The following is a 15,000-nucleotide window of genomic DNA, read 5'->3' as shown; positions in this document are numbered from 1 at the left end:
CAGACTCGTTTGAAGTTTGCCCCAAATCCCCGAGTCGCCCGTCTGCAGCGCTTCCATGAAGAGGTTTGTGTGCTCGCGCAGTCGCTCCAGCTCCGTCTGCGTCCGTCGATTCTGCCGAATTAACTCTTTCGTGCGAAGCGTAATGTTCAGCAGTCCTGACTTACTGAGAATGTTGTACGTGTTGCAGAACCGCTTCACCTTGTTGTCCGTGTCGCCTCGGCCGCCGTGAAGGACACGTGAATTATGCATCGGCGGGTCGGAGCGCTTGTCTGTGGATTCGGGTCTCCCGTGTGTTTGCCCTTCATCGGTAAGGCAGCCGGGCATATTCGAGTCAGCTGACGTGTGGGGAGGACGTGTTGACGACTGAAGTGAGCCGGGTTCGTTTGGGGTGTCGGACGTGACGCTGGACTGCGAGCCGTGCCGTCTGTCTTTCTGACTGCGACACGAGGACAAACTGTCGCTCTTTACTGACGAATCGGAGCTGGAACTAGAAGCCGAGCTGCTGCTGTGTGGATTGTCTCCAGGGTGAGGGGCGATTTTGGGGTAAGATTTAAGGATGGGGAGGTATTTTTTGTGTCGTCTGCGTTTTAAAGGGGGTCGATTTAGCGCTGCTGCAGTTCTCTGCGGGACCACGGGCTGCAGGAAGACGACCTGAGGCTGCTGAACCACATCAACAGCTGGACTGAAGCTCCACGGTTTCAGAGGAGGGGTTTCTCTAGACTGTAAACAAATAAATAATAAACAACTGAAATTAAACGATGACTGTATCTGGTGTTAACGTTCATAGCTTTAAGATTTATAGAGTTAATATATTGTAAAATCACACACACACACTCTCTCACACACACACACACACACACACACAAATAAATTAAACTGAAAAAACACAAATAAACGAACATTTCCTAGACAGACAGACAGACAGAAATATAGACAGACAGATAGACAGACAGATATATAGACAGACAAACAGACAGACAGATATATAGACAGACAGTGACACAGACAGTCAGATATATAGATAGACAGACAGACAAACAGATATATAGATAGACAGACAGACAAACAGATATATAAACAGACAGACAGATATATAGACAGACAGACAGTGACACAGACAGACAGATATATAGATAGACAGACAGACAGATATATAGATAGACAGACAGACAGACATATAGACAGACAGACAGACATATAAACAGACAGACAGATATATAGATAGACAAACAGACAGACAGACAGACATATAGACAGACAGACAGACAGATATATAGACAGACAGACAGACAGATATATAGACAGACAAACAGACAGACAGACAGACAGTGACACAGATATATAGACAGACAGACAGACAGATATATAGACAGACAGACAGACAGATATATAGACAGACAGACAGACAGATATATAGACAGACAAACAGACAGACAGACAGACAGTGACACAGATATATAGACAGACAGACAAACAGACAGACAGATATATAGATAGACAGACAGACAGACAGACAGATATATAGACAAACAGACAGACAGACAGTGACACAGACAGACAGATATATAGATAGACAGACAGACATATAGACAGAAATATAGACAGACAGATATATAGACAGACAAACAGACAGAGAGATATATAGACAGACAAACAGACAGACAGACAGTGACACAGACAGACAGATATACAGATAGACAGACAGATATATAGATAGACAGACAGACATATAGACAGACAGAAAAACAGACAGACAGTGACACAGACAGACAGATATACAGACAGACAGACAGATATATAGACAGACAGACAGACAAACAGACAGTGACACAGACAGACAGATATATAGATAGACAGACAGATATATAGATAGACAGACAGACAGACAGATATATAGACAGACAAACAGACAGACAGTGACACAGACAGACAGATATACAGATAGACAGACAGATATATAGATAGACAGACAGACATATAGACAGACAGAAAAACAGACAGACAGATATATAGATAGACAGACAGATATATAGATAGACAAACAGACAGACAGACAGTGACACAGATATATAGACAGACAGACAAACAGACAGACAGACAGTGACACAGACAGACAGATATATAGATAGACAGACAGATATAGACAGACAAACAGATATATAGATAGACAGACAGACAGACATATAAACAGACAGACAGATATATAGATAGACAGACACATATATAGACAGACAGACAAACAGATATATAAACAGACAGACAGATATATAGACAGACAGACAGATATATAGACAGACAGACAGATATATAGACAGACAGACAGTGACACAGACAGACAGATATATAGATAGACAGACAGACAGATATATAGATAGACAGACAGACATATAGACAGACAGACAAACAGACATATAAACAGACAGACAGATATATAGATAGACAAACAGACAGACAGACATATAGACAGACAGACAGACAGACAGATATATAGACAGACAAACAGACAGACAGACAGACAGAGACACAGATATATAGACAGACAGACAAACAGACAGACAGACAGTGACACAGACAGACAGATATATAGATAGACAGACAGATATATAGACAGACAGACAGACAGACAGTGACACAGATATATAGACAGACAGACAAACAGACAGTGACACAGACAGACAGATATATAGATAGACAGACAGATATATAGACAGACAAACAGACAGACAGATATATAGACAGACAAACAGACAGACAGACAGTGACACAGACAGACAGATATACAGATAGACAGACAGATATATAGATAGACAGACAGACATATAGACAGACAGAAAAACAGACAGACAGACAGTGACACAGACAGACAGATATATAGATAGACAAACAGACATATAGACAGACAAACAGACAGATATATAGATAGACAGACAGATATATAGATAGACAAACAGACAGACAGATATATAGATAGACAGACAAACAAACAGACAGTGACACAGACAGACAGACAGTTACAGACAGACAGATATATAGATAGACAGACAGATATATAGATAGACAGACAGATATATAGATAGACAGACAGACAGATAAACAGAAACAGACAGATAGATAGTGAAACAGACAGACAGATATTTAGATAGACAGACAGATAAATAGAGCAACAGATAGACAAACAGAGACAGACAGACAGATAGACAGATAGATAAACAAACAGAAACAGACAGACAGATAGACAAACAGAGACAGACAGACAGTGAAAGACAGACAAACAGACAGACAGATATATAGATAGACAGACAGACAGACAGATATATAGACAGACAAACAGACAGACAGAGACACAGACAGACAGATATATAGATAGACAGACAGAAATATAGACAGACAGATAGACAGACAGATATATAGACAGACAAACAGACAGTGACACAGACAGACAGATATACAGATAGACAGACAGATATATAGATAGACAGACAGACATATAGACAGACAGAAAAACAGACAGACAGACAGTGACACAGACAGACAGATATATAGATAGACAGACAGATATATAGATAGACAGACAGACAGATATATAGACAGACAAACAGACAGACAGTGACACAGACAGACAGATATACAGATAGACAGACAGATATATAGATAGACAGACAGACAGTGACACAGACAGACAGATATATAGATAGACAGACAGATATATAGATAGACAAACAGACAGACAGACAGTGACACAGATATATAGACAGACAGACAAACAGACAGACAGACAGTGACACAGACAGACAGATATATAGATAGACAGACAGATATATAGATAGACAAACAGACAGACAGACAGTGACACAGATATATAGACAGACAGACAAACAGACAGACAGACAGTGACACAGACAGACAGATATATAGATAGACAGACAGATATATAGACAGACAAACAGATATATAGATAGACAGACAGACAGACATATAAACAGACAGACAGATATATAGATAGACAGACAGATATATAGACAGACATATATAGCAGGTGAATGTGTGTGTGTGTGTGTCTGACCTCAGTGTGTTTCCCTACTGTCCACCACAGTGACCCTCAGTAATGTATATGTGTGTGTGTATGTATGTGTATATATATATATATGTGTTAAAACACTGTGGTATCGATGTTCACATATATTGTAATCTGTTACACTGTTAAGTTGTACAATGAATTTAATTTGTACATTTAAATTTAAGTTATATACTTTATTATTTTGATGTCTTTATAAATCTATGTGTTCAAAGCTTTGGCAATATTGTAATATGTACAGTCATGCCAATAAAGCATTTTTTTTTTTTTTGAATTATATAGACAGACAGACAAACAGATATATAAACAGACAGACAGATATATAGACAGACAGACAGATATATAGACAGACAGACAGTGACAGACAGACAGATATATAGATAGACAGACAGATATATAGATAGACAGACAGACATATAGACAGACAAGACAAACAGACATATAAACAGACAGACAGATATATAGATAGACAAACAGACAGACAGACATATAGACAGACAGACAGACAGACAGATATATAGACAGACAAACAGACAGACAGACAGAGACACAGATATATAGACAGACAGACAAACAGACAGACAGACAGTGACACAGACAGACAGATATATAGATAGACAGACAGACAGACAGATATATAGACAGACAGACAGACAGACAGTGACACAGATATATAGACAGACAGACAAACAGACAGTGACACAGACAGACAGATATATAGATAGACAGACAGATATATAGACAGACAAACAGACAGACAGATAGATAGACAGACAAACAGACAGACAGACAGTGACACAGACAGACAGATATACAGATAGACAGACAGATATATAGATAGACAGACAGACATATAGACAGACAGAAAAATAGACAGACAGACAGTGACACAGACAGACAGATATATAGATAGACAGACAGACATATAGACAGACAAACAGACAGATATATAGATAGACAGACAGATATATAGATAGACAAACAGACAGACAGATATATAGATAGACAGACAGACAGATATATAGACAGACAAACAAACAGACAGTGACACAGACAGACAGACAGTTACAGACAGACAGATATATAGATAGACAGACAGATATATAGATAGACAGACAGACAGATAAACAGAAACAGACAGATAGATAGTGAAACAGACAGACAGATATTTAGATAGACAGACAGATAAATAGAGCAACAGATAGACAAACAGAGACAGACAGACAGATAGACAGATAGATAAACAAACAGAAACAGACAGACAGATAGACAAACAGAGACAGACAGACAGATGGTGAAAGACAGACAAACAGACAGAAAGATAGAGACAGACAGAGATAGATAGACAAACAGAGACAGACAGACAGTGAAAGACAGACAAACAGACAGACAGATATATAGATAGACAGACAGATATATAGACAGACAAACAGACAGACAGAGATAGATAGACAAACAGATGGTGACACAGATAGACAGGTATGCAGGCATATACCCATCAGCCACAACATTAAAACCACCTGCCTAATATTGTTTATGTCCCCCTGGTGGTTTTAATGCTGTGGCTGATCAGTGTATATATATATATATATAGAGAGAGAGAGAGAGAGAGAGAGAGAGACATAAAGTTCAGACAGACAGACAAATAGAGACAAACAGACAGATAGTTCAGACAGACAGAAAGACTGAGACAGATAGACAAACAGACAGACATATAGATAGACAGACAGATCGAGATACAGATAGATAATTACACAAAGAGAGAGAGATGGATAGAAAATGTAAATAAATGATGAGGTCTACAGTCTAAAATAATAAATAGCTGAAATTATCTACAATATAAAGTTTGAGAGACACAAACATAACCCTAAATAGTAGTGAACGACTAATATGTGTTTCTCACTAGTAATGATATCTATTATAAACATTATAGATTTAAAGGGACAGTTCACCAAAACTTAAACTTCGGTCATCATTTCATCACCCTCATGCCGTACCAGATGTGTGACTTTCTTTCTTCAGCAGAACACAAACAAAGATTTTTAGAAGAATATTTCAGCTCTGTAGGTCCATACAATGCAAGTGAATGCTGACCAGAACTTTGAAGCTCCAAAAAGCACATAAAGGCAGCATAAAAGTAATCCACACAACTCCAGTGGTTTAATCCAGTCAGTTTTGGGTGACTTTTATCACTACATCTTGCCATTGCAGTGTCTCAGCACGATCATGTTCGATTACACTTCCTCGTGCTTGACGCAAGTGATGCTAGGAAGTGTAATAGAGCTTGAAATTAGGGTTGGGCGATGTCCCCTAAATTGGCAGTTGACGATGTTGACAGTAAAACATCGCGATGGACGATGATATCATCGGTGGGGCGGGGCGGTATTATATAATTTCATATAATTTTCAAAAATTATATGAAAAATTATAATTTCCTTATTTTACTAACCCAACTAATGACTCGTCGGCGCTTTATCAGTAGGTTGCACGACACGTGAAGCATTTTTATTTTAGCTTTCACTTAAGAAGAGTTGTGCACTTTTTATTTTAATATATCTCTTTACATAAATACTATTTTCCACTTAAAAACTATAATTTCGTTATTTTACTCACTGATGAGCAAAAGGTGGAGGCAGAAATGACCGTGTACCTGCAGGAAATGGCCATTGATGGGGAAGAGGACCCGCTGACTTGGTATAAACGAACGACAAAAGGTTTCCGTTCATGGCAAGATTAGCATGGAAATATCTGTGTGCTACCAGTACTCCATCAGAGCGGGTCTTCAGCACAGCGGGTAGTGTAGTTACTCCAATCCGCAGCTTATTAAAACCAGATAAAGTGAATATGTTGGTATTTCTGGCCAGAAACATCGAAATTTAAACATGGTCTATGGTGAAAGATATTAGACTTCTTTACGCATGTTTCGCCATCCGTTGCGGAGCTATTCGATTTTGCATATTATTTTTTAAACGTTCATTTGTGTAGTTCATATGACCACTTTACAATATTTCAATAACATCATTTATTTTGTAGCCTGTGCTGAAGTTAATTGTGCTGCTAATTATAAGTGAAATGTTAATGCCGAGTTTCGGTCTGAGTGTTGTTCCCGTTTCATTTGTTGTTCTTCTATGTTTTAATAAATGTGTGTTATTCATATTCACCTTGTTTCTTTCATTTGATTTGACATTATGGATTTATGGCTAAGAAAATGTTTCTTTAAAAGTATTAACCAGACAAAAGTGATTTGAGGTTCGCTGGTCTGGGTTTATCTTAAACTGCCGCTTCAGTGTATACAAGAGCTATGTGACAATGAGCAAGATGTTCTGAGACACTACAACTACTAATAATGAATTAATAAAGGCTATTTTCTTGTAGCCTACAACATAAAATATTTTAATCTAAATGTACAGTGTAAGACATGTAAAAAAAGACAAGAAGCTAACAATGTCAAGATCAATATTTGTGTAGCCTGCCTGACACGGTATTTTCACAGACTAACACGTCACGTCTCTGGCATATACTACAGTATTTAAAATAGCATATATGCATTAGTTATATTCTCAATTTAATTTACAGAGCAATCCCTGCAAAGTTTTTAGGTTAACTATAGAAGAGACTAGGATTAGTGAGTCACACTAGCAAGACTCGCAAAAGGGGGCGTGGCATCACGATGGTGGCTCTACATCGTGATGTTGGTCAGCCATCACGATGGATGATGATATCGTCCATCGGCACAACCCTACTTGAAATCATGATCGCCATGGAGACTGCGGTTAAGATTTACAGTGAAACAGGAGTTACATTTTGGTCTGTTCTCACACAAAACTGATTGGATAGCTCAGGGTATCTGCACGTGTCCGCTCATCCAATTTAATACTTTTTAATACCCGTTTCAAAAATATGTAAGACTTGCTCGTTACTTCAATCACTAATGCATATACTTGTACACGTTTGATACGGTATGCCGACTGTGTGTATGTTTATGCAGACATCTACAGTAGTTATTAAAGTTCATTAATTATGCTCATGTTCATATCACTTCTGAAGTCATGGATTAAACCACTGGAGTCGTCTGGGGTACTTTTAGGCTGCCTTTATGTGCTTTTTTGAGCTTCAAAGTTCCAGTCACCATTCACTTGCATTGTAAAAATCTACATTTGTGTTCTGCAGAAAGTAAGTCACACATCTGGTAATTCTGAAGTGAGGGAACATTTGAAGTGTACCTGATTCAGAACAACATTGTTCATGATGATCATGGGTGACAAACGCTGCAGCGTTCCCCCCACCACAGCGGCCAGCGGAGAGGAGCGTGATCTAGAACCCACAGAACACGCCGCATCGTCTGTGTCTGCCTGATCGATCACACTCAGATGCTCAGAGCTGCCGTCTGTCGAGAAACACACACGTCAAACACACCGTCTGACTTCACATCATCAAACAGGGAACCCGAACATCACAACTACAGACCTGAGAATCCCGAGTCCCTCTCAGAGTCTGGTTTTGACTTGTCTGTCCGTTTGCTTTTATATTTGTCCATCGCTCTTAAACGTCCTTCGTCCTTTAACTTCGCACTCATCCTCGCGCCACCGTTTGAGCCTGAAACAGAGAGTAAAACACCAAAGCCATTACATCACCAAATCATGACCTGACCAGCTGATCTAGAGTGAGTCAGAGTCATTAGCAAGCACAAAGAGTTAGCTGATGGCACACTGGTACTATTATCATTCTACAAGTTTACATTAAAGCTGTTGAGTCATGACATCATACTACATACGTCATACTACAGCCACAAATGCTGTCAATTGAGCATAACTTGCACTCAATTCTAGAAAAGCATGCAAGCTTTATTCGTCAAAGCCTTCAAACCCCCATTTCAAGACGTAATGACGTCACCAGGCCCTGTTATGACGTACCAGTTTCTGTGTGGCTCATTATCTATATTGGGTTATTTGACGTCATGCTGGTACTACAACTACTGGAGGGAGGGGGGAGGGGAGCAGTTCCGCTGTGGCTATTCAGCATGAACATAATGTCAATATTAGTTACATATGTGTAATACAAGCCGTGTATTATTTAAGCTATGTAGCCTAGCATTGCACCGTCACTCCAGTAAAGCTGTCGACGGAGGGTTTCATAGCTCTTAAAAGCAGAACGGACGTTTAGTTGGACAAAAAAGCATGCAAACTTGTTATCAGCCAACCCTCGAGTAAAATGCATCGACTTAAACCCAAACAGTTCCGCACAAAGTTATGAAAAGTCGATCATGACCGCTTATGTGTGCCGCCGTGACCATGACGTCATTCGGGCAGAAACAGACTGTATTTCGGTATCGTTCATCAAATAATTTAACATTGTGCAGAAGAAAAACACTAGTTATAATCGTGTGTAGCGTCTTACCTTGATCTTGGTGCATTACGTCGGTCAGATCTGAACGTCTCCGTCACGCAAAACACGCTCACAGATTACACGGTGCTGTACACGTGACCTGAGCGAGACTCACGAGCTATGGACCGCCCACCTTCCGAGAAACCCCGCCCCCAACATCACTGCTCTACACATTGTCAATGTAAACAATGATTTTATTCAGACATGTATATCTTTAATAATTGTCTTAATATTTAAATTAAATGTACGTTGAAATTGTAACCTTGCGTGTGTTTGTTGTTTCCGCTACATTTACACGGTACTTTCCTCGACGCGATGACGTCGTTTCAGTCTGCTACATGAACGACTTCTTAACTGTCCAATCACAGACCAATGGGTCACCCTCGTAGCCAATCCTGGCACAGGAGGCGGGACTTGTCGAAACTCTGAAGAGGGCGGAAAAGTACACTGTCTGTTTCTCTCAGGGGATTTCCCTTATTTAGTCAAAGTAGGCGGGTCTGTGTGCGGAAGTGGGATTGCGTCACTATCCACGCTGGATTTGCATTGGTTTTTGGAATGATCACAGATGTACAGTAAACGTGACTATATTGTACAGTAGAATATAGTGTTTCAACCGCAACAGAGTCACTTGTGTTATGTAATAATGCAACACTACTTGAAGGCAACATGATGCCGCTACATTCAGTTCACTGTTGCATAAAATGTGTATTTATTTTTATAAGTTTCTTTATATGTTCTATTTATTACTACTAGTAATACGGGTAACACTTAATTATGAAACAAATGCATAATACGATATAAACTGTTGAGCTTTGTATGAAATAATAATGTGCAGTTATATTTGTGTTATTATAAGATAACTAAAATCTGATAATCAGTGGCATAGCCAGAATATAACACATGGGTGGGCCACAATAAAAATGGGTGGGCAAATTTTAGAGGGGGTGTACCTCTTTTATGCTCACACCTATGTTGGATAATAGGCTGCTCTATACCCCTCCCATCATTCCACACAGCACCAGGTTCTGCCACTACCAGCCTGTAGGAGCACCTTCCATCCTCAAAGAGCTTTTTCAAAAATGTTCCTTTTTGGTGAACTACTCCTTAAAGATACATTTGTTCCTTTTCAGTTTCTTGATGCCTTTAATGGGAGATGTCTGACTTTGTGCACATCATGACAATGCCAAATACTAATTTAACTAAATGAGTTGTCCAGTCGTCTCATCTAAAAAAACAAAAAAAACATACAACCTCAAAACTATAGTTAGCTTTGTCACTTACTGGCAGATTAACACTCTGATGGTGTTTCTATGTAATTTCACTGACAGTCAATTAGATCACATTGCCATTTATTTATTTATTTGATCTTATTTAATTTTCTCAGTTTTACAAATTTGTTAAAATTTGTTTAAGAACAGGTTTTCAGATTTCTGGGTATCTCAGCGAGTATTGACGCTGACTATCACACCTCGAGTCACGAGTTTGAATTAGGGCGTGCGGAGTGACTCCAGTCAGGTCTCCTTAGCAACCAAATTGTCCCGGTTGCTAGGGAGGGTAGAGTCACATGGGGTAACCTCCTCGTGGTGGTGATTAGTGGTTCTCTCAATGGGGCGTGTGGTGAGTTGTGTGTGGATCGTGGAGAGTAGCATGAGCCTCCACATGCTGTGAGTCTCTGCGGTGTCATGCACAACGAGTCACGTGATCAGATGCGCGGATTGATGGTCTCAGAAACGGAGGCGACTGACACTTGTCCTTCACCACCCGGATTGAGGCGAGTAACCGCGCCACCACAAGGACCTGCTAAGTACTAGGAATTGGGCGTTCCAACATTGGGAGAAAAGGGGATACAAATAAATAAATACATTAAAAAAGAACAGATTTTCAGATATTAGAATTTTCAAAGTCAGAGAATAATCGTTAATATTCTGGGTGGGCATGGGACAAGTTAGACCGACCTATAGCTACACCCTTGTACATAAGTGCTTTTTTTTATTTTTTTTGTAGCTACCATGATGTGCTTTTCCTCCATTAAGTGGGATATTTAAATCCAACTAAGAAATATAAATTAATCCTGATACTTATGTCAGTAGTAAAAGGCACTGGACAATTCCGTACACTTCACTACCCATCATCTGCAAATAACATCAAAATCCAGCACAGGCGCAGTCAGTGCAGTCAATATTCTTAACAGTTTCATTGCATAAATGGTTTGCTTGAATTAATATGTTAATATTTTCATATAGAGAAATATCGGCTATTTACAGGCATTTTATGTCTCGAACTGCTCGCATATCCGCATTTCAGTACCGCTAGAAATGTCCCGCCTCCTTTTCTGACACGGAACTTATGATTGGTTGGAAATATCCCCTCGCGGCTGAAATCAGTGTTCTGATTGGTTGGCTGCAGCATCACTCTGCAGTTTGAAAAGTTACAAAATCCATCTCGCTGTTGTGGTCGCCTTGTTTACGTTCATTGTTCATGTTTAGAAGACAAACGAAATAAATAGTTATTTAAAATTATTTTATTAAAAAGTAAATCAACAGTCAGAAACATTTTGTAATGTGTAACTGGGTCATTCCTACTGTTGCAGTACATTTTCATGTCCTCATCATATGTCTTAATATACTGGACAAACATGAAACCACTTTAGTTTTTTTTATTAATTAAATAAGCACATTTAATTGGTTTGAGCTGATGTTTTTATCATTTTGTCATGTTCCGATTGATATGCAAAAACATCTACAATAAAACAAAACAAGCAATTTAAAGAAGATTCAAAGCGTTTCTTTATTTGAACCTTTTTCTAGTCCTCGTTCGTCTAATTTTGTTTTCTAATATGTATAAAAAATTTTTGCTGACAACATTGTGTTCTTGGAAAATATAAATAATTCTGATAATTACAACACAAGCAGATTCACGGTTACAGGATTTAAAGGTACTGCCGAACAGAATTGGCCCAGTTATACAAGCGTTTTATAATTTAATTACAACGTAACCAACTGTAATGAGCTAGACTGTTTAATTTAAGTAACATTGTGAATAGCTCATGAGCAGCTCTCGAGATATTTGACATCTGCTCACTTTTCTACATTCCGAAAACTGCAAGAAGCCTCATTGCTTCCAAACAGCCCCATTTATAAATGTGTGACTGATCCACCTCACAGGAGTGACGTGTTGCACTGTGTGTTCAACACATCAGATCTCCATGGAGACGTTCCATCATAGTCATGTCAATATAAAGCCTGACACATGAAGTGAATGCCACAGCTGCGGGCGGCCCATCCACACGGGTTCAGTCCCGGCAGGTGTACGGTCTGATCAGGTGAGGGTGACACATATAATGTCCAGAAGTGCTTGAGTGATGGACGATAAAGGAGAATGAACGCCACTTTCTCTTTGTCCTATTGATCATCACATCTGCAGAACACACAGACAACAAATGCACAATTCAAATATCATATTAACAACAACCAAAAAAATCTTTTTTTTAAGAGTATTTGTGTCTTATTTTTTTAATAAAAATAATTTTATTGGGGATGAGGTATTGCCCCAAGTGAAGGAGTTCAAGTACCTCGGGGTCTTGTTCACGAGTGAGGGGACAATGGAGCGGGAGGTTGGCCGGAGAATCGGGGCAGCGGGGGTGGTATTGCACTCGCTCTATCGCACCGTTGTCACGAAAAAAGAGCCGGAAGGCAAAGCTCTCGATCTACCGGTCAGTTTTCGTTCCTACCCTCACCTATGGTCATGAGGACTGGGTCATGACCCAAAGAACTAGGTCACGAGTACAAGCGGCCGAAATGGGCTTCCTCAGAAGGGTGGCGGGCTTCTCCCTTAGAGATAGGGTGAGGAGCTCAGTCATCCATGAGGAGCTCGGAGTAGAGCCGCTGCTCCTTTGCGTCAAAATTAGTCAGTTGAGGTGGTTTGGGCATCTGGTAAGGATGCCCCCTGGGCGCCTCCCTAGGGAGGTGTTTCAGGCACGTCCAGCTGGGAGGAGGCCTCGGGGAAGACCCAGGATTAGGTGGAGAGATTACATCTCCACACTGGCCTGGGAACGCCTCGGGGTCCCCCAGTCAGAGCTGGTTAATGTGACTCGGGATACATTTATGCATTTGGCAGATGCTTTTATCCAAAGTGACTTACAGAGCACTTATTACAGGGACAATCCCCCCGGAGCAACCTGGAGTTAAGTGTCTTACTCAAGGACACAATGGTGGTGACTGTGGGGATCGAACCAGCAACCTTCTGAGTACCAATGTATTATACAGAGCACTTATTACAGGGACAATCCCCCCGGAGCAACCTGGAGTTAAGTGTCTTACTCAAGGACACAATGGTGGTGACTGCGGGGATCGAACCAGCAACCTTCTGAATAATATTGAATGAACCAGAGGCTATTTTATTGACTATCGTGGATGATGACGGATATTATCTGTGTTAATATTTTCTTCTGAGATCCGTTAAATTCTCCATATTCATTCGTTGCTTGGGATTATGTTCTAGGAAATGCAGTGAAATGTGCACTACTAGTCTTTGGATACTTTGGATAAAAGCGTCTGCCAAATGCATACATGTAAATGTAAATGTATTAGACAAATGTTTGGACACACTTGACTGAGTTTGTTTCTCATGATCACAAAATGCTTAAACGCTTGATTCACTTTATGAAGTTACGCCAGGGGCTGGAGGACTGCCTCTGATCCGCCCGGAGAGGCGCGGCTGTCGTCCGATAGAGGGTGGAGGAGTGGCCGAGGAACAAGCTGCGGCGTATCGGAGAACTGGCGAGTAGGTATTTTTTTCGTCTCTCTCTCTCTCTCTCTCTCTCTCTCTCTCACTGCCGCTCTGCGTTGGCCTTTTCCCTCTCGTTTAAATTTTTGTGTTTAAAAAAAAAGGTAGACAGGGATGACCTGCCGGCAGACGGGGCTTATGGCACGCCCTCCCCCAGGGAAAGAAAGAGGGGGGGGGGGTGTACGTCATGCCGGGGCTCCCCTGCCTGAGAGAATGAGGGAGGAATGTGGCAGGGTCGTGATCCTACACACCCGGTCCCATAGTATGCCTCCGTGAGGGTTAAAGGCCGACTGCGGAGGATTGTGCGGGAGAGAGAGATCGTTTACGGACATGTCCGTCATGTGTGTGTTCATGTTGTCTTTTAAGTTTATAATTAAAACTATTATTTATATCGTCAAGCCGGTTCTCGCCTCCTTTCCATTGACCCCTTTATAGTGGTAAATGTCCCATGCTGGTTGAAATGAGTGCTCTGATTAGTGGTTCAGCTCCGGTCTCAGTTCAGTGTGTTACTGGTGACCAACAGTAGAGTGCAGAAGAGATTTACCGGACACAGTCAGCGGCTTTATTGCGTCATTTCCGGCCTCTTCTTCTCCTCCTGCGTTTACCGTTCCGCCTCCTTTTGCTGATGTTAATTAAAATAGTAGTTAGTGGTGCTTGCCAACACATGTTAACATCGCTTAACCAAGTGCTAAAACATGCTAAAAACGTGTTAACATATTGCTAACACATGCTAGCATCACCTAGTGAAATGCTAA

The 15,000-nt window shown here is 40.3% G+C and overlaps 1 protein-coding gene across 1 annotated transcript in view; it reads right to left on the bottom strand.

The window, feature by feature from the left end:
• LOC127623620 (CLOCK-interacting pacemaker-like) overlaps positions 1-9,555 on the bottom strand; it is a 10,421-nt gene extending 866 nt beyond the window's left edge. The window contains exons 1-4 of the mRNA XM_052098032.1: positions 9,473-9,555; positions 8,543-8,671; positions 8,299-8,462; positions 1-720 (exon numbers count right to left, since the gene is read on the bottom strand). The exon at positions 1-720 is cut by the window's left edge and continues 866 nt beyond it. Of these exons, the coding sequence (XP_051953992.1) occupies positions 1-720; positions 8,299-8,462; positions 8,543-8,671; positions 9,473-9,488 (1,029 nt within the window). The 5' untranslated portion in view covers positions 9,489-9,555. The remainder of the gene's footprint in view (positions 721-8,298; positions 8,463-8,542; positions 8,672-9,472) is intronic.
• Positions 9,556-15,000: the final 5,445 nt, after the last annotated feature.

This window comes from Xyrauchen texanus, chromosome 30 (genome assembly GCF_025860055.1).
Source record: "Xyrauchen texanus isolate HMW12.3.18 chromosome 30, RBS_HiC_50CHRs, whole genome shotgun sequence".
NCBI classification, from domain to species: Eukaryota; Metazoa; Chordata; class Actinopteri; order Cypriniformes; family Catostomidae; genus Xyrauchen; species Xyrauchen texanus.
The sequence above is the reverse complement of the archived record's forward strand: the minus strand, read 5'-3'. Positions and strand labels throughout refer to the sequence as shown.